The 21,314-nt window shown below is 48.8% G+C and overlaps 1 protein-coding gene across 1 annotated transcript in view; it reads right to left on the bottom strand.

Annotated features, from left to right (window-relative positions):
* C5H1orf198 (chromosome 5 C1orf198 homolog) overlaps positions 1 to 12,454 on the bottom strand; it is a 28,677-nt gene extending 16,223 nt beyond the window's left edge. Inside the window, exons 1-2 of the mRNA XM_036188336.1 lie at positions 12,065 to 12,454; positions 239 to 289 (exon numbers count right to left, since the gene is read on the bottom strand). Coding sequence (XP_036044229.1) covers positions 239 to 289; positions 12,065 to 12,397 — 384 coding nt within the window. The 5' untranslated portion in view covers positions 12,398 to 12,454. The remainder of the gene's footprint in view (positions 1 to 238; positions 290 to 12,064) is intronic.
* Positions 12,455 to 21,314: the final 8,860 nt, after the last annotated feature.

Raw genomic sequence — 21,314 nt, 5'->3', positions numbered from 1 at the left:
GGCCTGGGGGATATCATGGGACATTGTGGGACTGACAGACTCACACACAGATTCAGTTCCCCAAGCCCTCCCCACCCCCAACTTTGTCTGACCAACATGGGCTGTCAACTGTAGCCTAGTACTAAGGACCACGCAAAGCACTTTGCACTGATCAAATGCTGATCAAATGCGGAAAGAAATATACAGGTACTCAAATATTTTTAAAAGGGACAAATAGATCTAAATTTATTCAACTTACCCTTGTTTCCCAGGAGAATGGGGCCGAGTGCTCATCTTGCCAAGTTATGTCCTGAAATAAAAATTCAAGAATAAGTCTGAGGCCCGAACTCCGACAACCCTGTGCAGACGTCCATCCAGGACTACGAGGGACCCCCACACAGGACGACTCAAACTCTAAAAAAAACTGGATGTCTCAGTGCTGGGATTGATAGCCAGCACTGGGAACTGCTGCAGCCCAGGCTGCTGGTCCTCTCCTGCCAAACAGGCATCTTAGCGAGCACCAACGAGACCTCAGCCAAGTCAACCCAAGACAGGAGCTTCAAGGCATGGGACGGGGCTACTGTCCTCAGCAAACACAGGGTGGAGTCTCAGACCGACCAGGGCAAACTGTATGATCTGGTGTGAGGACACAGCCTTCTGAACCTGTTTCCTTGCTTCTGTGAGGGGCTCACACACCCCACAGGCTTGCTGTGAGGTTGTAACCTGGCAACTTGTGCAAAAACCACAGCCAGCAACACATTCGTGCCCCTCCTCCCGGCCACTGAAAGGCACTGGTAGCAGAGTCGGTGGACAAAACAACATCGGGCAATGCAAGTGTCTAATCCTAACAATGCTGATCTTGCTCCTGACTCAGCACACACAGGGCGGCAGAAGACCTCTTCAGAGCACTCACTGGACTCTGACCCTGGCTTGCAGGTCCTGTTGGCTAGCTTGAAGAAAGGGCTTGGGCCTCCTCTCCACCCCCACAGAGTACTTGTCTGTGACCGGCTGCTCTAAAACATGGGACAAATTTTTGTCTTTTTTTTTAAGACAGTCTCATGTCATAGTCTGGGCTTCAAATTCACTATGTGTCCAGGGGTGACCTTGAATTCCTGATCTTCCTGTTTCTACTTTCCAAGTGCTGAGATTACAGGTATATAGCACCTTGTCTGGTTTATGTAGTACAGGAGATTGAACTCGAGGCTTTATGCACACTAGGCAAGCACTTCACAAACAGAGCTATGTCCAAAACCCCAGATAAAATATGTAAACTGAGAGTGACATTAATTCTATGTTCATCTCCCACTGTCCCCAAACAACTCCTCGGTGATTTATATCACTCCATGTAGTACCCAATAAATTATGTCCCTTGTCACCTAGCAGCCGGGTGACCTGGCTCCAAGCTCCACAAAGAGAGCTGTTGTGCCCAAGGCTCCTTCTTCAGATGCTGACAGAGCTCCTGCCCCAGACCAGCCTCACAGATGGCAGGAACTCCTGAAGAATGCTTGCAAGCACAATAGCCATCTAGGCTGCAAGCCAGCTTTCCCTAGGCACACCCCTGCTGAGCTGAGCAGCAGTTGAGGTCCAGTGAAGAACTATAATAGCAAAGGCATGGTGGCTCTGGGCAGTTGACAGCCCATTCCTAAGAATGAGGGAATGAGGACACCGAGCTTGACAAGGCACAGGAACACAATAAGCCCTTTCCCCACCCTATCCCCAGAGCTGGAGAAACCCAGGTTCCACAGCTGTGAGCTCAGGACCTCTGCACAAGATAGGTCCTCACATACCACAACTCATACACCTCACACATTCCTATTCCCAAAGCATCACAATGTGGGGAGTGGGGGCCCTGGGTCTTCTAGGATGAAGGTACCAAGGGTAAACCTGCCATTTATAGATGAGAGTCTCTTGCACTGGGGGATGAGTAGCCGGTGGCTGTACAGTAAGGGCTACTCTACTGTGGCTCCTGGGGCTTGGGGCTTGGCTCAGGAGGAGGGGCTGCAAGTTCATGCTTAGGCCCTTTCCTCCAGTGGGTGTGCAGGGGGTCCAAGAACTGCACACTAACACCAGAGAAAGCCTGTTCACGTGGATACATGTTACACCAAGACAACATCGTAGAGAGTATACCCCCAGAGCTGGATAGGCTGAGCAGTAAAGTAGAACCAGGCATTAAGAGAGCCGAAAGGCACCCCAGCTGGGCAGCTAATACAGTCCACCATAAAAAGCCATTGATCCTGCACAGTGGTAACATCTGTTGAGAATCTTGGCTCCAAAATGGACTTGCACTGCTTTTAAAAAAATATTTATTTATGTGTATGTGTGTCTCTGTATGGATGTGCACACATGAGTGAAAAGTGCCTTTGGAGGCCAGAAGAGGGTGTCAGCCTGGCCTGGAGCTGGAGTTACAGATGGTTGTGAGCCACTGTACATGGGTGCTGGGAACCAAACTCAGGTCCTTTGCAAGAGCAGGAAGATCAGGAGTTCAAGGTCACCCCTGGACACATAGTGAATTTGAAGCCCAGACTATGACATGAGACTTGGGTTATGTTGCACTACACGGCCGTCAGGCAAAAATGAGATCAGGGTCACTGCATTCCACTTTGGAATTTCGGCTAAATCCCAGTTACTTCCAAAGTCTAAATTCTGCCCCTCCAAAAATGGCCATGGCTATCTGAGGGAATGTGAACCAATGCCTGGGAGCGACAGCTGCAGCTGGGACCTGTCCTGATCTCTGCGGCTGCTGGGGGTGGAAACATCGAGTTAATTCTGCAGTTCCAGGCTCTTGGGACACTGGGCACTCTTCTCAGCGGCAATAAGGCAGACAGCCTTCAGTGGGAAGCGGAGCAGGTCAGTGGGACAGACACTGCTTATTCTAGATGTGATTTGTGGCAGAGGTGAAGGGCGTGGTCTGGCTAATGCATTTTTCACTGAGGCCACCAGCCCAAGCCACATTAGAGGACAGAAAAAGGAGGTCAGGATCACAAGGGTGGGTGGGAGCTGGACCCACTCATGTGTCACCTGGCCTGACTTCTAATGAGTTAGTTCTGTAACGTCAGTCCCTTTGAATCTCCTGGCTCTGGGAGGCAACTGTGAGCAGGACTCCAGGAAACAAAAGTCAGGACTCAGTGCTTGGTGGGTTGGAGTCCCAGGGTCGCTGCCCACACTTCCTGGAATTCCATGGGAGGTCACAGGGGTCACAGGCTGGGAAAGGTCACTGAGTTGTCCCCATAGTGTCAACAACCTTTTGTTTGCTTCAGCAAGAAGCTTAATCAAGGGGCAGATTCCTTAGATTTCTGCAATTCTGAGCTCATAAAAATAATAAAGCACTTAGCAAAAATAAATCTGCCAAACAAAAATGCGATGGGAGCTCTGTCGTCAGCTGGCAGCGGCTGCACCTCCAGCCATAGACTTTGCTGGCGTTAGAGCAGTCTCCCAGGCTGCCAGCACAAATGGCAGCAGATTCTCAAAATGGTAGTTCCTGCTCCCACACCCAGAGACACACTCATTTACACAGACAAACTCACACTCCCACAAAGACATTCCCATGCAAACATATTCTCATACATAGATACACTCTTACACATAGACACAGTCCCATACATAGACTTCTACACACTTCCACACACACTCCCACATATAAATGCACTCCCACACAGACATACTCAGATACTTAGACACTTGCACATAGATACACCTGCATGAAGACACACACATACACAGACACACTCTTACAAGCACAGACACACAGACATATACATACACAAACACACACAGACACATTCATGCATATAGACACACACACACACACACACACACACACACACACACACACACACACACACGAGTGTTTCCCCTTTCTCTTCTGCTTCCACAGTAACCAGCAGTAACCAAACAAAATACAGGCAGATGCAGGTCTGGAGTGGGATTGTGCACGCTCACTCTGGGACTGCTGGAAAGCCCTCTGGCCACTTCCCCAGGCACCCAGATCGGAAACAGTGGAAACACAACTCACTCATGTCCTTCAGACCTCACGACAACACAGGTGGCCTTCACTCTGGCCAACCATCACCCGCAGAGGCAGAATCCCATTTGAAAGAGACACAGACCCTGTAAGTTTGGCTGGGCCTCTGTGGAGCACACAGCGTAAGAGTATGCCAACCACACATCACCAAAGCAGAACAGAAGCCACAAAGAGACACAACTATGAGGACATGGAAGCATGGAAAACCACGGAAAACCATGGAAGGCAGCAATCAGAAGCAGGTACGCACTACAGGAGGGGCTGCTGGTCCTCACAAGGGTTGTACACACACACACACACACACACACACACACACACACACACACACACACACACTGTTTCCCCTTTTTCTTTTGCTTCCACAGTTACCAGCACTAAAACTAGTTATACCACTACCAGCTCAGGTGCATTTGCTGTCTGTAAAATGTTTATCCGACTCAGTGTCTCCAAAGAAGAGCAGTATTACTACGTGTGTAATAAGAATATTCTTCACATTATGCTAAGTGAAATAAGCCAGACACAAGAATAAATAGTTTTTATGGTCCCATCGACATGCAATACTGGAGTATGAAAAATCACAGTGACAGAAAACAGAAGCTGCCAGAAGCTGGAAGTGGGGTTGGGAGTTATTATTATTAACCTGTACTGTTTTATTGATAAAAGGATATAAAGTTTCATTTCAAAACAACACCAACAGCTGGACAGGGCAGCTCAGCGTGACAATCTGAATTCAATCCCCCAGAATGTGTAAAGGGGAAGGAAAAAGCCAACTCCCAAAGCTTCCTATGAATGCCACATAAACACTGGCACACATGCTCACATACATATATCATGCATATACACAATAAAAAATAACAATTTAAAAAACAAACAAACAAAACGTGGTGGCGCATGCTTTTAATCCTAGCACTCAGGAAGCAGAGGCAGGCAGATCTCTGCGAGCTCGAGGACAGCCTGATTTATATCATGATTTCCAAGCCAGCCAGAACTACAAAGTGCAACCCTGCCTCAAAAACAAAACACAAACAAATATGGCCGGGCATGGCAGAGCACACCTGCCATCCCAACATTCAGGAGGATGGTGAGTTCCAGACTAGCCTGGGCCCCATAAAAAAGACTCTGTGCCAGGAGTAACTAAACAAATGGTGGGAATGGTTGCACACACTTTAAATATATGGAATGACATTGTACACTCAGAAATGGTTGAAATGGGGGAAGCAGGAGGATCAGAAGTTCAAGGTCATCCTCAGCTACATAGAGTTGGAGGGTATGATATGATACACAAGATCCTGTCTCTTTAACATTAGCTGGGAATGGCTCACATTTGTAATCCCAGTACTCAGGAAGTAGAGGCAGGAGGATCAGAAATGCAGTCATCCTTCAATACATAGTGAGTTCAAGGATTGCCAGGAATCATAAGACACTGTCTTTTTTAGTTTTTGAGACAGGGTCTCTCTCTATAGTTGTAACTATCCTGGAACTCGCTCTGTAGACCAGGCTGGCCTCGAACTCACAGAGATCCACCTGCCTCTGCCTCCAGAGTGCTGGGATTAAAGGTGTGCACCACCGCACCCAGCCAGAGTCTTAAAAAAGAAAACAGACTGGTTACAATGGCAAGTTTTGTGCTATGTATATTGCATAGCAATAAAAAGGTCTTGGAAAGACAAGGAGGAACTGAAGATGCTAATTACTAACTAGGAGCTGCCAACCTGGCAGATTGCAGTCTGGGATTTCAACTCTCCTGGGAAAAAGACCAGATATAGTGTGACCAGATGTGTAAAAGCCACCTGTGTACAATGACCCTCTACAAACAACTGTCTAGCCTCCTATGGACTCACTCTACACATTCCTCCAAGGCAGTTCCAGGGCAAACGAGTGGCCTCCTAGCCCTGCAAGGGCATCTGTGTTCTTGGTGGCATTTGAAGATTACACACTAACCATCGCAAAGCATGTTTAATCACAATGTTTCAGAACTGTAGTCCCTATTACTTGCCAACTGGACACACCCAGACCACAAAGCAGACACCTTCTTCGAGGACTGCCTGGCTTCCAAAAGTGGGAACCCCAACTATTAAGTCCCAGAAATAGGGCCGGCTTCCTTGGTGACTCAGAAGCAAGGTCTGAAGTTACAAGATGCCTTGGGGGCCAAAAATGATCACTATGCCTCTAAAGCCCAGGATCAGGGGCATTCCTAGGAGACAAGCAATGGCATTGTAGCTCAGGCTAAGAAACACTGTCAACCAGAGAGAGCATGATCTGACAGCAGAGCCTGTGCAAAGGAACAGAAAATCCCCTGTGTTGACAGCAGCCACCCATGGGTTGATGCTGGGTGGCCTGGACATCAAAGACTGAGTACTCAAAGACACCAAGACTGTCTCACGACTCAACTGTAGGTAGACTAAGGCCAGCTCACAGCTCCTTTCAGGTCCAGCAATTAAGAACACTCGCTCCTCTTCCAGAGGCCCTGGGTTCGATCCCAGTATCCCTGTAATGGCTCACAAGCACCTGTAACTCCAGTTCTAGGGAGTCCAACACACTTCCCAGGACTCTGTGGTCATGAATCACACACATGGTTCACAGACACACACATGCAAGCAAAACACCTATACATGTACAAATAAAATAAAATAAAAACTTAAAAAAAAAAAGCATTTAAAAGAAAACACAAACAGGAATGAGGGCCAGTGAGACGGCTCCGTGAGTAAAGGTACTTGCCAAACTAGCCTGGCCAACCTGAGTTCAATCCCCAGGACCTACACAAAGGCAGAAGGAAAGTCATGAATCCAAAGTTGTTCTCTGACCTCCACACATGTACTGTAGCATGTACACCCATGCACACACATCATCCTCCTGTGCATGAGCACACTTGCTTGGATGGACAGACAGACAGACAGACAGACACACACACACACACACACACACACACACACACACACACACAGACCACACTATAATAACACGCTAATTTAAAAAGACAGGAATTAGCTGGGGATGTAGGTGACTCAATGGTAGAGGGTTTATACATATACAGTACACATATACATGACTCTGGGTTTAATCTCCAACATCATAAGTAAATAAATAAATAAAGGAACAAGGGAATGAGGTGATCAGTCTCTCTGATGTTCATAGTGGTAAACCACATCAAGCCGAGGCCTATCTATAGTCCCAGCTACCCAGGAGGCTGAGACAAGAGGATTCTAAAAGTCCAAGGCCTGCCTTGAGTTCAAGGTCCACTTGGGCAGCCTAGCAAGGCCCTAAAAGACTAGAAAAAGAAAGGGCTGGGCTATAGCATAGTTCTTGCTTAACATGCAGGAAGCCCTGGGTTGATTCTCCATGTACAGAAAAAATAAAAAGAATGGGAGTTTGAAAAGAACAATTAAAATATGCCTTTAAAAAAACAACTGCCTGTTTGCAGCAACTGTGCATACACTTACAGAAGTGGCTCTGGTCTCTTAGACTAGCAGTATATTTATCTCTGCTGAAGTCAGGGTCCATAACCAGGAGCTCAGAGCTGTAGTTCCAAAGACAGAAAGCCCTGGTGACTTAGCTGGTGACACATTCCACTTCCACTAGGGACACAATTCAGAATCGTGGGCATGGGCAGGGCTAGGGCCATCTCTCATGGTGATGAGAACAGGGAACAGACTGGGAGGAGGGAGGTCAAGGAACTAGCAGGAATGTAGTCATCCCTCTTTTTTGTTACTTATGTATTTTTGAGAAATGGCTACATTCTTCCAGCACCATGGGAACTTCTTCCTTGGGTGTAAGTTCTGTCAGTAAAAAGAGGACTCCAAGAGGACTCCAAGACTGCCCGTGTGCTTCTTGCCCTCCCTGAATGGCACAAACTGGTCCTTTCATCTCTGCAAAACCAGTTTCCAGGCTGCCACTGGGTCACCTCCCATGGAAGCCAGCAATGGAGGCGCCCAGAAGGGAGGCCACGTTTGCTGGCTCAGCTCCGGGCACCCAGCCAAGTGCTATCATGCTGGGGAGCCATCAATCTGCAAGGGGAGCAAGAGGGGCAGGCCCAGAGCCTCACTCACAGCCTGCAGCATGCAGACCATTCTCAGTGCTAACCTGGCAGGCCAGCACAGGGTCTAGGCAGAGGGATGCAAGAGGCAAAATTTACCTTGTCCTCATTTCTAAAATACACATGGATATGCCAGACAGGAGGGGATGGTGATTCACACATTCCACTTTCCTTAAAAACCAAGACCCAAATACTGAAAAATCAACTCTCAAATCACTACCCCCACCCCCACCCCCAAAAGGCTGAGAGCTAGGAACATAACTCCATCGAGAGTATGTTTGCTACATAAGCAAGAGGACCTAGTTCACTCCCCAGTACTCAGGTAGAGAGCAGGGAGGGCATGGTAGTGCACACTTATGATCCCAGAGCTGGGGAGGGAGAGACAGAATCCCTGGGGCTCAGCTGGCCTAAGCTGAATAGTGAACCACCAGCAAGACAGAGTCTGTGTCAAAAAACAAGGTTGATAGCTGGCAGTAGTGGTGCACGCCTTTGATCCCAGCACTCGGGAGGCAGAGCCAGGCAGATCTCTGTGAGTTCGAGGCTAGCCTGGTCTACAAAGCGAGTTCCAGGAAAGGTACAAAGCTACACAGAGAAACCCTGTCTCGAAAAACAAAAAACAAAAAACAAAAGCAAGGTAGATAGTACCAGAGAAACACCCTAGATTTGGCCTCTGCATGCACACATGCACACACACACACACACACACACACACACACACACACACACACACACATGAGAGAGAGAGAGAGAGAAGCTAAAAAGAAATGGTTAAAAAAAAAAAAAAAGGCAAAGCCGAGTTTTACATGGGAGAGAAAAAGCCCTCTGGTCTCAGAAGCCAAACATCTGGCCAAATTCATGCCCAACAAAATAGAATTCCAGAAGGATCCAGGAAGGGTCTCAAGCAGAGAGGGGTAAGGGCACCAGGAAGGCCTCAGGCCTCCAGGAGAGCTTTTGGGAGGCAGCTGCCAACTAAGCCACAGGTAGGGTTCAGAGCTATCTGGCTCCAGGGTCTTAAAAATCCACTTTCTAGAATCCAGGTCAAGGGGCTGTGGGGCTGGCTGACCCACACCAGCACTCCTGCCCAGGTGTCCACCTACTCCATGGAGACACAAGCAGATGCCACAGAGCTCCAAGTATCTCTGCCAGGGTCTGTCTGGAGCTAAGACAACGGCAGTGCTTAGAACCCTGGAACTCACCAATGTGCTCTGGTCCTGCTGGGTTGGAGTTGGAGACAGGAAACAGACGCAACCACTTCCTGAAAATTCAGAGTTCTGGGTTTGTTGGATTGTTTCCTATGACAACAGTAGAGTATATATATGGGAGATCTCTTCTCAATCAAAACCCTTTTAGCTCTCAAAGAAGCCATTCCCAGAACTTGACTGCTGAAAGAACAAACCTTCCAGAGAAGGAAGGGAGCTGCCAGCCTGATAAAAGCATCCATCGAAAGGCATGCCTTAATGTTCTCAAGAAAACTCGTAAGGCCGAGGGAACATCCCCAGGGTCTTTGCCTGTTCTGAACCAGATTCCACATTATGCTTCACCCTGCCAGAGGGGCATCTGCTGATGACATAGCCGGACTTGAACCTGGGCCCTGGGGCTCCAAGCCCTCTTCTTTGCTGCTGTAGAACAGCAGTGAAGGAATTAAGACAATACTGGAGTTGGGGCAGGAGGCTGGCAGGCTTGAACAAACCTAAGTTCTCTGTACATCTCCACTGACATCAGTTCACGAAGCAGGGATTTTAATGGGGCTGGTGGAGGCTAATTCGGGGGAGAGGGAGGTTTAAGCACCCTAGTCCAGGGTGCCTCTAGTTTCTATGACAGCCTAGAAAAACACTTGCTCAGCTGGTTCCCAAAGCAGCGAAAATACTGACAGTCCCTTCTTTGCTACAGCACTAAAAGCAGAGGGCACTATCTCTACAGAGGACCAGGTCACATTAGCAAGACAAGAGGGGACCTGAGTTCTGCCCAGGCCATCCAGCTTTCTGGAGATCAGGGTAAACACATACCTACACACCTACACACCTACACACCACACACACACACACACACACACACACACACACACACACACACACACACACACTGTATCCCATCTGTTCGCCCCATGGCCAGACATTAGTCTTCCTTCATGCATGATCTCCTGGGTGCCATGATGAGACCACTGATGAGACCAAAGTGACTTCAATTTGGTGCCAACCTCTCACTCAGTCTGGTGGAATTTATGGTCCTCTGTGCTGTTAAACCTCACACTACTGCAGGCAAAAAGGAAACATTCACCCTGGCTGACGTCCTACAGACCCTGCCTAAGACTCAAGGTTGCTTGTCCCTCTGCCACCTGGGCTGAAGCTGCTCAGGGACTTTGGAGGTGTGTGTGTATTCTGCCCATTTCGTACTGCTGAGATTGACGCTGGACGCTACTGAAGGGCGTGTGGATAGCTAGCTCAGCACAAAGTTTCATTTGTGCAAACGCTGGAGCATGAGTGTAGGTCAGAGGTCAATATTAGGTGTTGTCCCTCAAGATGTTGTCGACCTTGTCTTTGGGGACAGGATCTCTCATAAGTCTGGAACTTGACAAACAGGCTAGGCTGGCTGGCCAATGATCCCCAGGGATCAGCCTATATCTACTTCCTGGCACGGGAATCGCAAGTGTGTGCCACCTCTTGATGGTTGCTAGAGATCCTCATTCGGGCATGGCAAGTCTTACTGATGGAACCATCTCCCAAGCCCCCATTTGCTTTAAACCACACCGGTACACAAAGGCAGAAACAGGGCAGTCTGGGACCAGATGAGGAGCTAGAGGATAAAGAAAAGTGGCCACATCTCTCCTTGGCAGCGACCCTGGCTCCAATGTGGCTTGGCCTTTTGATATTCTCAGGGCCAGTGACAGCCAATCTCTGGCATTTGTGAAGTACTGACAGGGCTGCTTCCTCTTAGATTTATCTACCGGAGACACTGCCAAAGAGGAACTGCTTGCCTGCTCATCACCGAGATCCAAGCACAAACTCTGTCCACATGTCTTTATGGAGATGCATATTTTCACAATGAAATGTTTCAGCTCCAGGAATATATTTTAAGACTTATATTTTCATCTCCTACCACACCCTTGTTTTTCCTGGCAAGGCCCTCGGTTTCAAGTGGGATGGAGAGCAGAAGGCAACGTTGGTGGACAGCTCTGCCTCCACAATTCCCTGGCAGTAAAGTGGGTTTGTGACCACAAGCATCCTGTAGTAACAAACATCGACGAATACCTGGCCTGAAAGATCTTATTCTTAACTGGTATTCCTTCCACTCTCGGCATAACTTCCCCAGGGGAGGAGAGGGGAAAAAATCTCTCCTAGCCCCTCCTCCCTGCCTCCTAGAAAACTGCCTCCACCCAAAAAGACTTTTACAACTCCGGTTGCTACTGATTTTGTCCTTCAAAACAAAGTTGAGTCCCTGAGGTCCAAGCACATACTCTCGTGGCACAACGAGCTTCAGAGAAACCATCTCCAAGTAAAACAGCAGGTTTCTGGGCAGCGCAGACTCCGGATCCATTGCGCCTAAGAGCAGGGTCAGGCCGGAGCAATTTCAGTAGTTTCTCTCATCCCTCAGCGTCCAGAGCTCAGGCTTTGGTACCCAGGCTTACTGGAGTTATCTCAACTTCTCCGGTGTTTGGGTGGGAACCGGGACTCACATGTCACACCCAAACACAACCTCCATTGTGGTCTCCGGGGACATATCCCAGGGCGGCGGTGCCTGGCAGTCCCACCTCCCCCACTGAGATCCTCAGACTTAACATTTGCCGGCCCCTGGGTGCCTGGTGTTCAGGAACCGTAGACATTATTCCCGTTTCATACCCGGAACACTGAGGCTCTAAGTCGTAAACTCATGGAGGGCCAGGCTGCTAAGGGGCAGAGCCTCATCAAAACACCAGGTTCGCGTGATTTCCTCTCTACTGTTTCCACTTTGTCTTTAAATGTTCCCTGCTCCTACAGATTTCCGAACTCCCCCTCACCGCCCACTCCGCAGTAAGTGGCCAGTCCCGCCGCACCCACCTCGTCGCCGAAGCGCACCAGCTTCTGGCCCGTGGGCCCGCGCAGGCCAGGGAAGCGCGAGGGGTCCCCCACGTCCCCCGCGTCCGCGGCCCGCGGGGCGCGAGGCCCCACCAGACAGCGGTCGATGATTTCGTCCTGCTGCGCGGGCGGCAGCCGCGCCCACTCGGGCCCATACTTCTCCCGGATCTTCTCCTTGTCCTGCATGATCTTCCTAGCCATGGGGCTCAGCGACGAGAAGTAGGTGAAGCGCTTCCGCTCCCGGTCGTCCAGCGGCCGGTTCCCGCTCATGACGGCCGAGCGCGAGGCCGCGATCGCCGCCGCCATCGACGCCATACCCGGCCCGCGCGTCCCGGTCCGAGCGCCGCCTCCCGGGCCGCCCGCGCCCCGCCCCGGAGCTCCGCCTCCGTCTCCGCCTGGAGCTCCGTCCCTACCCCACCCGCTGCGCCTGCCTCCCAGCGCCCCTGGCTGAGCACCGCCCCCAGACCTTGCCGGGACGCCCTTCCTCGGGGCCACCTATGCCCCACCAGGTACCGGTCCGAACCACGAATCGTCCCCCAGCCCTGTCAGCACCTCCACTCAGAGTTCCAGCCCCACCTGGAGTCCCGCCCCCATCCTGGTCCCCACCCCCAAGCTCCTCCTCTCACTGCCCTTCAATTTCCCCGCCGTAGGGGCGCTTTCCAGGACCCCGGGGCATCTCTGGGTGGCTCCTGCGTCGCTAATACGCGCGCCGCGGTTGGAAATGGCTACTGGGGTTAACTCCGGGCAAAGACCGCCATGGCGCCACGTGGCACTGATGACAAAGGAAACTTCTTCCTGCACGTGCCCAACCTGGCTCTCAATCATCCTCGCTCCTTTGAGCTCTTGCGCATTGCATTTTCGAGTTTACCGCTTTGTTTGCTGGGCGATCTGCCACGCTAAGTTGGGGTCCAAGCGAGGGCACTGACCCACCACCATCAATAAGGACTCTAGACTCCTGTCCCTGGCAGACATCAAGAAAATTTCTGTCAAGCCTGGCCTCGAGGCACTGGCTTGTAATACCACCTCTGGGCAGGCCTTGGCAGGAAGACCATGGCAAATTCAAGGCTAACCAGGGTTATACAGTGAAATCCTGTCTCTCTACCACTATCCCCACAAAAAGAAAGAAAGCCCCCTGCTTAAAGCCGGCAGCGTGAGGGAAGTGCCCCAAGCTCCAAAGGTCTTTCCCTTTTCTGGAGAGCTACACAAAGCCTCTCCATGCCCACATAGCTTTTCTGTGATGCTTGCCACTACTGAGATGAGGCGCGAGCGCGCGCGCGCGCGCGCACACACACACACACACACACACACACACACACACACACACACACACACGCCTGTGTTACTTAAATCTCAGGACTAAGTCTTTAAACATCACTCAGGGTCCTAAACAGGAATTAAAGAACTCTAGTCAGCAGACGCTGGTCAGCTTAAGGAACCTATATTCAGTCAACTTAAGTGAGGGGCAACCCAAAAGCTTAAACTTCCAAAAATGGCCAAGCGAATCTTGGAATCTCAGAAATCACAGGAACTCCGGGAGGTTTGCTGTCTGCAAACAAACTGAAGAGGATGGAAATTTCCACAGGGAAGCAGAGGAGATGTCTCCCCAAAGTGGGCCAGGCTTGCCATAGTAAAGTTTCTCTGCAGACCACACAAAGTAATACAGGGCTGTGGAATGTCTGTGTCCCCACCCCCACTGTCTGATTTTCACAAGACTGTAACAGGTCTCAGGTAAGCATTATGTCCACTTTCGAAAAACAGCTAAATATCCACTTTAGTTGCCTCTAGAGTAGCCCAAGTGCAGAAATAACTTGAAAAGCCTTGATCTAAATGGAATGTCACAAATGCAGCAGGCTCTGTAATAAAAGATATCACAATCAAGAATGTTATCAGGGTAGTGGGGATGTGGCTCAGTTTGCAGAGTGCCTGTCTAGCATGCATAAAGATCTGAGTTCCATCCCCAGTATACCATAAATCAGGCAAGTAATCACAACACTTGAGTGAGGTCCAGGCAAGAGGATTAGATGTTCAAGGCCATTCTCAGCTACATAGTCAGTTCAAGGCCAGTCTGAACTACATAACAACCTGTCTCCAAGTGTGTGTCTGTGTGTATTTGGTATGGTAATTCACACCAGGGATCCTAGCATTGGGGGGTTTGAGGCAGGAAGAGTACCATGAGTTTGAAACAAACCTATGTTGTACAAAGTTCCAGGCCAGCCTGAGCTACAGTGTGAGATTATTTCTCAAATTAAATAAATGAATCAATAAAAATAAAAATCTTGCTGAAGAGATGGCTCAGTGGTTAAGAGTATTTGCTGCTCTTGCAGAGGACAGGAGTTCACTTCCCAGCTCCCACATGGCAGCTCACAACTGTTTGTAACTCCAGTTCTAGGAATCAGATATCCTCTTCTGGTCTCGTAGATGGACACATGCATGTGTTGCGCTTACATGCAGGCAAAACCAAACCAAACATTTCATCAGTATAACACACTGAAGAAATTAGGAAAGCAAAGCCGTGTTGGCTGAGTCTTTAAGAAAGCCACAGATCTGGGATGCTCAGCTTTGGTAGTTTATCATTACCTATTTAAATGGAACTGTGACAAGTCTCACTTATAGGCTCAGTACACTGGCCCCAACCCCCTGGTTTAGTTCCAGTAACCCCCCTTTTAGTAACACAAATGGTGCTTAAAGACGTGTTCTTGAACTGTGTGTGCTCAGCTGTGGATGAATCATCTCTATTAACTTCCCCCATACAAGGCTCAGGGAACGTTGCAGAAGAGCAGGCAGAAAGAAGGTTGAGAGAGAGATGGGGAGAACTGCAAAATGCTTACTTCTGGACATGGCATGGCTTTTGTACAAATCAACTCAGCAGCTGTGATTACCTGCACAAGACCTACATAAGATCAAGCCAGTCAAAAGGCCAGAGGGAATGGGGGGTGGGCCCCCCAAGGCCCCACGATTGGTGGGGAAATCATTAGCAATCAGTGGTTGCTGAGGGAGGTATAGTCACTCTCCTTTAGGGAAGAGGCTGCTAGTAGGCCAGCCACAGCCCCGTGGATAGTTGCACACCCATTCACATATGGACAGCATCAACTAGACACAGGGCAAGGAGGACATGAAGTTGAGAGGTTGGGGTCACTGAGAAGAATGGGAGAAACGTAATGGTGGATAGATATTATTAAAATACATGATTTAAGCCGGGCAGCGGTGGTGCACTCCTTTAATCCCAGCACTTGGAAGGCAGAGCCAGGGGGATCTCTGTGAGTTCGAGGCCAGCCTGGTCTACAGAGCAACATCCAGGACAGGCACCAAAACTACACAGAGAAAGCCTGTCTCAAAAAACAAAACAAAAAGTACATGATTTAAATGTATAAAAACTTTTTAAAATTAATTTTTTTTAAATAAAAGAGGAAGCATCCTTTGTTTTATATTTTCTTATTTTGTTTTCTGTTTGTTGGTTTTTTTGTTTTTGTTTTTATTTTTTTCCAAGACAGGGTTTCTCTGTGTAATTTTGGTGTCTGTCCTGCATCTTGCTCTGTAGACCATGCTGGCCTCAAAGTCACAGAGATTTGCCCAGCTCTACCTTTCGAGGGCTAGGACTAAGACGTACACCACCACCACCCGGCTTTGTTTTGTTTTTTTGAGAAAAGGTTTCTCTGTGTAGCCCAGGCTGTCCTGGAACTCTGTAGATCAGGCTGGCCTCGCTCCTTGTATTTTAATTAACATCATGTGCTTACCTTGAAACTACATAGGAAGGGTCTTTGGTTTCAGAGAGTTGGCCTCATGCTCTTTTCAAAGCAGTTGTGGGGCTGGAGAGATAGCTCCCTGGCTGAGAACATGGGCTGCTCTTGCAGAAGACCTGAGTTTGGTTCCCAGCATCTATATGGTGGCTCACAACTGTCTGTAACTCTAGGGATCTGACACCCTCTTACAACCTCATATGGTACACTTACATACATACAGGCAGACAAACACTCATACACATAAAATAAAAATGAACAAATCCTTTTTTTTTTTTTTTTTTTTAGAAAGCAGTTAGTGACAGACAGCAGAACAGACAAACAAAACAAGTTTCATTAAGTATTTTTGGAGCAAATATAATTTATTGCCAGACAAGTTTCTACAGTATTATAAATCTGAAGCTATCTGTAATGGCATAAGCCTTTAACCTGAGCTACTCAGGAGGCTGAGGCCAGAGGACTGAAAGTTCAAGATTGCTTAGGCTACACAGTAAGTGAAGGCTAAAAAGGAGAAAGAGGAAGACCGTGGATCTGAGGTTGCTTTTCCCACCAAGAACTCAGGAATTTAAAGTGCCATGCTTGGCTGTACCAACGTCAGAGCCCAACAATGTCTGCTTTATTCTTCCAGGTCGGGAGGAAAAAAAAAAAAAACGTGTTGTGGTCTGTATGTACACAGGCTTATCCATCTGGTGGTGCTGTTTGGGAGGCTGTGGACCTTTAGGAGGTGGGTCATAGCAGAAGATGGGTCACAGAGGTTAGCTTTCATGTTTTACAGACTGACCTGCTTCAACTTTCTTCCGATTCCTGATCCATCAAGATGTGAACAAGCAGCCTCACCCTCCAGCTCCTCTGCTTCCCCAGCCATGATGGGTTATACCTCAAACATGGGCCTTAAGCTGCTCTGTCACATACTTGGTCACAGTACCGAGAAAAGTAACTGACATAACACACAAACACGTGCCAGAGAAACAACCAAATGCACAGCTAATTGATTCACAAAGCAAGGGGACCTCTACAGCAGTGCAATAACCCAAGCTGAGTGGCAGAGATGCACACCCCCAGCCAATGTGCTCTGCTCTTCAGGGCCCGGTCCAGCTAGGCAAAGCAGCTGTGCTCAGGATGACCAGGACAAGCACAGATGGGCATAGGGTGTTCTGTTCACATTAGTTGCAGTTTCTACCACTGAGATTTTTATATCACAGGCTTCATTTCCCCCTTCTGTCTGAGCGTTGAAGATGAGGATCTCACAATGTAGCCTAGGAAGGGCTCACTCATAATCCTCCTTCCTTGGCTTCTTGATTGCTAGAATTTTGGGGTACACCTCCTCTTTTGATGTGGTCCTGCTCTGTAGCCAGGATGGCCTGGAGTTTATGATCATTCTGCCTCAGCTTCCTGAATGCTGGCATCTACATTTTAACAAGAACCTTAGCTATCATAGAATTGTCTTTCTTTCACTTACCTGCTGTCCGTGAACAAGCAGAGAGACCATCTTTACATCCAAGAGCTTCCCATGCTCGCAACTGGCAGAATTTCACTGTCAAAGTCAGATCTGGGCCTACCTGGGCCCAGATTTCTGAGCAGGTTGGTCTTTAGTAAGAGTCTGACACCATCAATAAGTTCCATGCTGCCACTGGTCCAGTTTCCTAGAACCACACTAAGAAGCATGGCCCCAAGCCTCCAGCAGCCCAGGACAAATAAGATACCTTAAAACAGTTTGCTTCCATTTCCTGGGTGCTCTCCATGGCTACCCTGGGGGACACCGACTCTGACACAGCTGGTGCTATGGCTTTTCAGTGACCCTTAATGTCAGTGTCTGCACTGCATCTGAGTTGTATCACCTCAGGAGCTGGGCTGCTAAAAATGGAACAGGGTATCTCACCTCTCACGTGAAGAGGCAGACAGCCTACCTCTTACCTTCTTTCTGAAGCTCTCAGGGTGTCTTCTCCATGATCTAATCAGACCATTCTTACTGCCCTGGGCCAAGGCAATCTGCCATGCCAGAAACACCCATGCATCCTTCACTGCTGGGAAGATCCATGGAAAGAGGCAGGGCCTCACAGGGCATGGAATATTCTATCTTGCTAAGGAAGATGAGGTGGCCACTTAGCGTGTTCCCTGAGCTAAACCTGCATTTTCTAGGTGGATATATTTTGCCACCAGAGCTTGTGGGGGTGGGAGGCACAGGCCAAGGACACAGAGCATTTTCCTTTGAAGAGTCTGAGGCCTGGGTAATTTTCCTAATGTGAAGTAGGGCTGTTCTACAGGCTGTAGGTATCTAAGCCAGTTTGTAAGGAGGCAGCAAGCACATGGCCCTGCTGCTCTCATGCAAACACATTTTAGAATCAAATGTTGGGTCCTTCCTTTCTGGACTGGCTCTTCTCGGGAAAGGAGGTGGCAGAGAAGATCTGCCAAGGATTCCTAGTCACACCTTCCCTAGACGTCACAGACACTCTGTCTGAGGTATCTTCAGACTCAGAGTCCATGGTCCACTTTGATGTTCCTGTCATCTGCTGCTTGAGTTCCAACCAGCTGTTGGCCTAACAGCTGGGCTCTCTGGCCTGACAACAAAGCAAAATTAAGTGATCAAATCTGACTGGTCCACTGGGCGCAAGCCACATTCCTCAGTGATGTTCAGAGTAGAAGGTCCTGGGCAGCTTGCAGGCCTCTCAGGCATCTCTCTGGGCAGCCTCTGGCTCAGAGAATAAGGAGGTACCTTCCCTAGGCCCCAGGACTAACAAGTCCAAGTGAAGAACCAAGTGGGTCCAGTTAGGACTGCTCAGGGACATGCTCTGGAAGAGGTATTGCTTGCCCGGAAGTCTTACTGACCCACACCACACAGCTCCCTTGGAAAGGGACATTGAGCATCTTACTGCATCTATTGTACTTGCTGATTTTTTTCCTGGAGGTAGTTTTTACAGTTGAACACAAAAACGTGTATATGCATATGTATGTGTGTGTGTGTGTATGTGTATATATATATATATATATTGGGTTTTTTTTTTTTTTAAACAGGATTTCATAGTGTAACCCAGACTGACCCAGAATTGTATAGCTCCTATTGTCCCAAACTTTGCAGTAATATTCCTGCTGGCTAGGATAATAGGTATAAGCTACCACAACTGGCTTGGACTCCTTCCTTTTCATTCTTTCTGGCAGGGTCTAAGTATTCCAGAATGGCCTTAAACTCACTACAAAGCTGAGGATGACCTTGAACTCCTGATCCTCTTGCCTACAGGGATTACTGGTATCCTGTATTCTCCTGTCTTATTTTTTTAAGCGTGTGTGTAGTCTATGTGCACTTGTGAGTGCATGCAGAAACCAGAGGAGGATGCCAGGTCTCCCTTGAGGCATCATCTCACACCAAACCTGGAGCAGTCAGCTTCCTGGCGGCTGGCAACCGGCAGGCACCAGCAATCCTTGCCTCTGCACCCCAAAGACTGGTTCTGAGGCAATTACGGCCATGTTGTCTCTTACGTGTGTTATGAGAACTTGCAATCAGATCCTCATGATTGTTCAGCAAGTGTTACCCATTAAGTCATCTCCCCAGTCCCTTAATATGAAGTTCTAAGAAACAGATTCAAGTCGGAGAAATAAAAGTTCTGAACAGGGCAACTACTGTGTCAGAAGTGTGGCTGGTTTTTAAAGGGACTTCTCAAGTTGATGAGAGAACCACACAAAAATGTATTCCCAATGGTCTTCCTGGGAACAAGAGTCTTCAGGGTACCCTAGGATGATACCTTCTTGGCCACTAAACAGAACTGCCTGTGATGTCTTGGACTGGGGGATTTGGCCCATCTATTCTGGGAGCTTCTGGCCATTGTAGACACAGACCCACTGCTTCTCAGGACTTGTAACATCAAATCACATCACCTGCATGGGCAGAAATTAGGCTAGTAACACAGAAATTAAAATGTAATGATCTGGAGTCAATGGGCTGAGTTATAAAGAACCATATTCTAGTCTGGGCTGCTAGAATCTAAGTGTGTATGTGTCCAAGATGGACATGTTGGGGGACAAAGTATATGACAAAAGGAACTTAAGGATTTGTTTTGACTCACAGTTTGAGAGTACAGTCATCATGGTGGGAAGGTGTGGAGTAGCTGCTCACACGGCATCCACAATCAGGAAATACAGAGTGCTCAGCACACTTTCTCCTTTTTATTCAGTCCAGAACCCCAGCTTGAGGGATGCTGCTGCCCAAATTCAGACTGTATCTTCCTACACTGGATAAGCCTTTCTGGCAACATCCTCACAAACATACCCAGAGGCATGTTTCCATGGTGACTCTAAATTCAGTCAGTGGGGTTGGTAGGGGCATGAAGAGTTGAGTAACATGTGTGGACCTCAGGGATGGGGACTAGAATTCCACAGCAAGTAGCACGAGAGCCCTTCCTACCATGTGGAGACAAGCTGGACCATGAAGTCAGAGGAGCACCCCTTACTACACATCACAATCTCCAATCGTGATGGCTTGGTGATAATGGAGGAAAAGTCTCTAATGAAACTGAAGGATTCTGACTTTAAGCAAAAGGAAAGTTTAAAAGCCCCACATGTTTCTGTTCCCAGCTGTGGTTCCCACCCCACCCTCCCCACCATTGTCAGAATCCATCTGCAGGCACCCACCCATGCTTGAAGTTCATCAGGATTCTGAGGAAGGATGAGTTAACTCGGACACCACGAGGTACCACACACTCCTCAGCGTGCACTCGGCCTGTCTCAGAGGACACAGGTTGGACCCTGTGTGGCTCTGTGGCACCCTTTGTCCAGCACCCTATCCCAGCATCACCACACAAGCTGATTCAGGCCCAGCTTCTTCCCACTGGGGTCAGTGGTTCCTCTAGGCTCCACTTCTGGTTTTGGACCATTTGTCAGAGGGGATGAAGCCCAGAGGGCAATGTAACCAAAGGAACACATAGAGATATTGCTCCAGACTGTGCTAAGCACTGAGAGTTGAGGCAGTAGGAAGTCTGAGTCCCGGGTCCCCAGAGAGTCCAATAGGAATCCCCCAGCACCATCCTGTAGCTTATCAGCCAGCTATGGGGAGGCAGAGATCTCCGAGTGTGGGCTTTACCTGGGAAACAAGTGTGGGCCCCTTGTCCCATCTCAGTGCAGTCTCAGGCTTCTTCCAAGACAGACCCTGTGTGTAGACTCTGGCTACAGAATGGGGCCTGGTGACTCATCACTGTAACCCCCTTAGATCACCTCAGGAAAGCCGCATCTCTGAGACTGGTTTGAAGCACATTCAGTTCCTGGACTGGTACTATAGACGATGGGGGTGGATAAACATGCCGCCTCCTCCAGAGGCCCACAGTGATCCACTCACTCAGGGATCACCGAGTCACCACAGTTCAGGCTACAAATGTTGATACTGCCCTGCTCTTCCAAGAAGCTCAAGGCAGAGACTAGGGCTGCAGCTGAGTAGCTGAGTGTTCTCCTAGAATGTGAAAGCTCTGGGTTCTAGACTTAGCACCTAAACTAATACAGAAATAAAATGA

The sequence above is a fragment of the Onychomys torridus genome, chromosome 5 (assembly GCF_903995425.1).
Source record: "Onychomys torridus chromosome 5, mOncTor1.1, whole genome shotgun sequence".
NCBI classification, from domain to species: Eukaryota; Metazoa; Chordata; class Mammalia; order Rodentia; family Cricetidae; genus Onychomys; species Onychomys torridus.
Note: the sequence above shows the minus strand (reverse complement) of the source record. Positions and strands in the feature narration are given on the sequence as shown.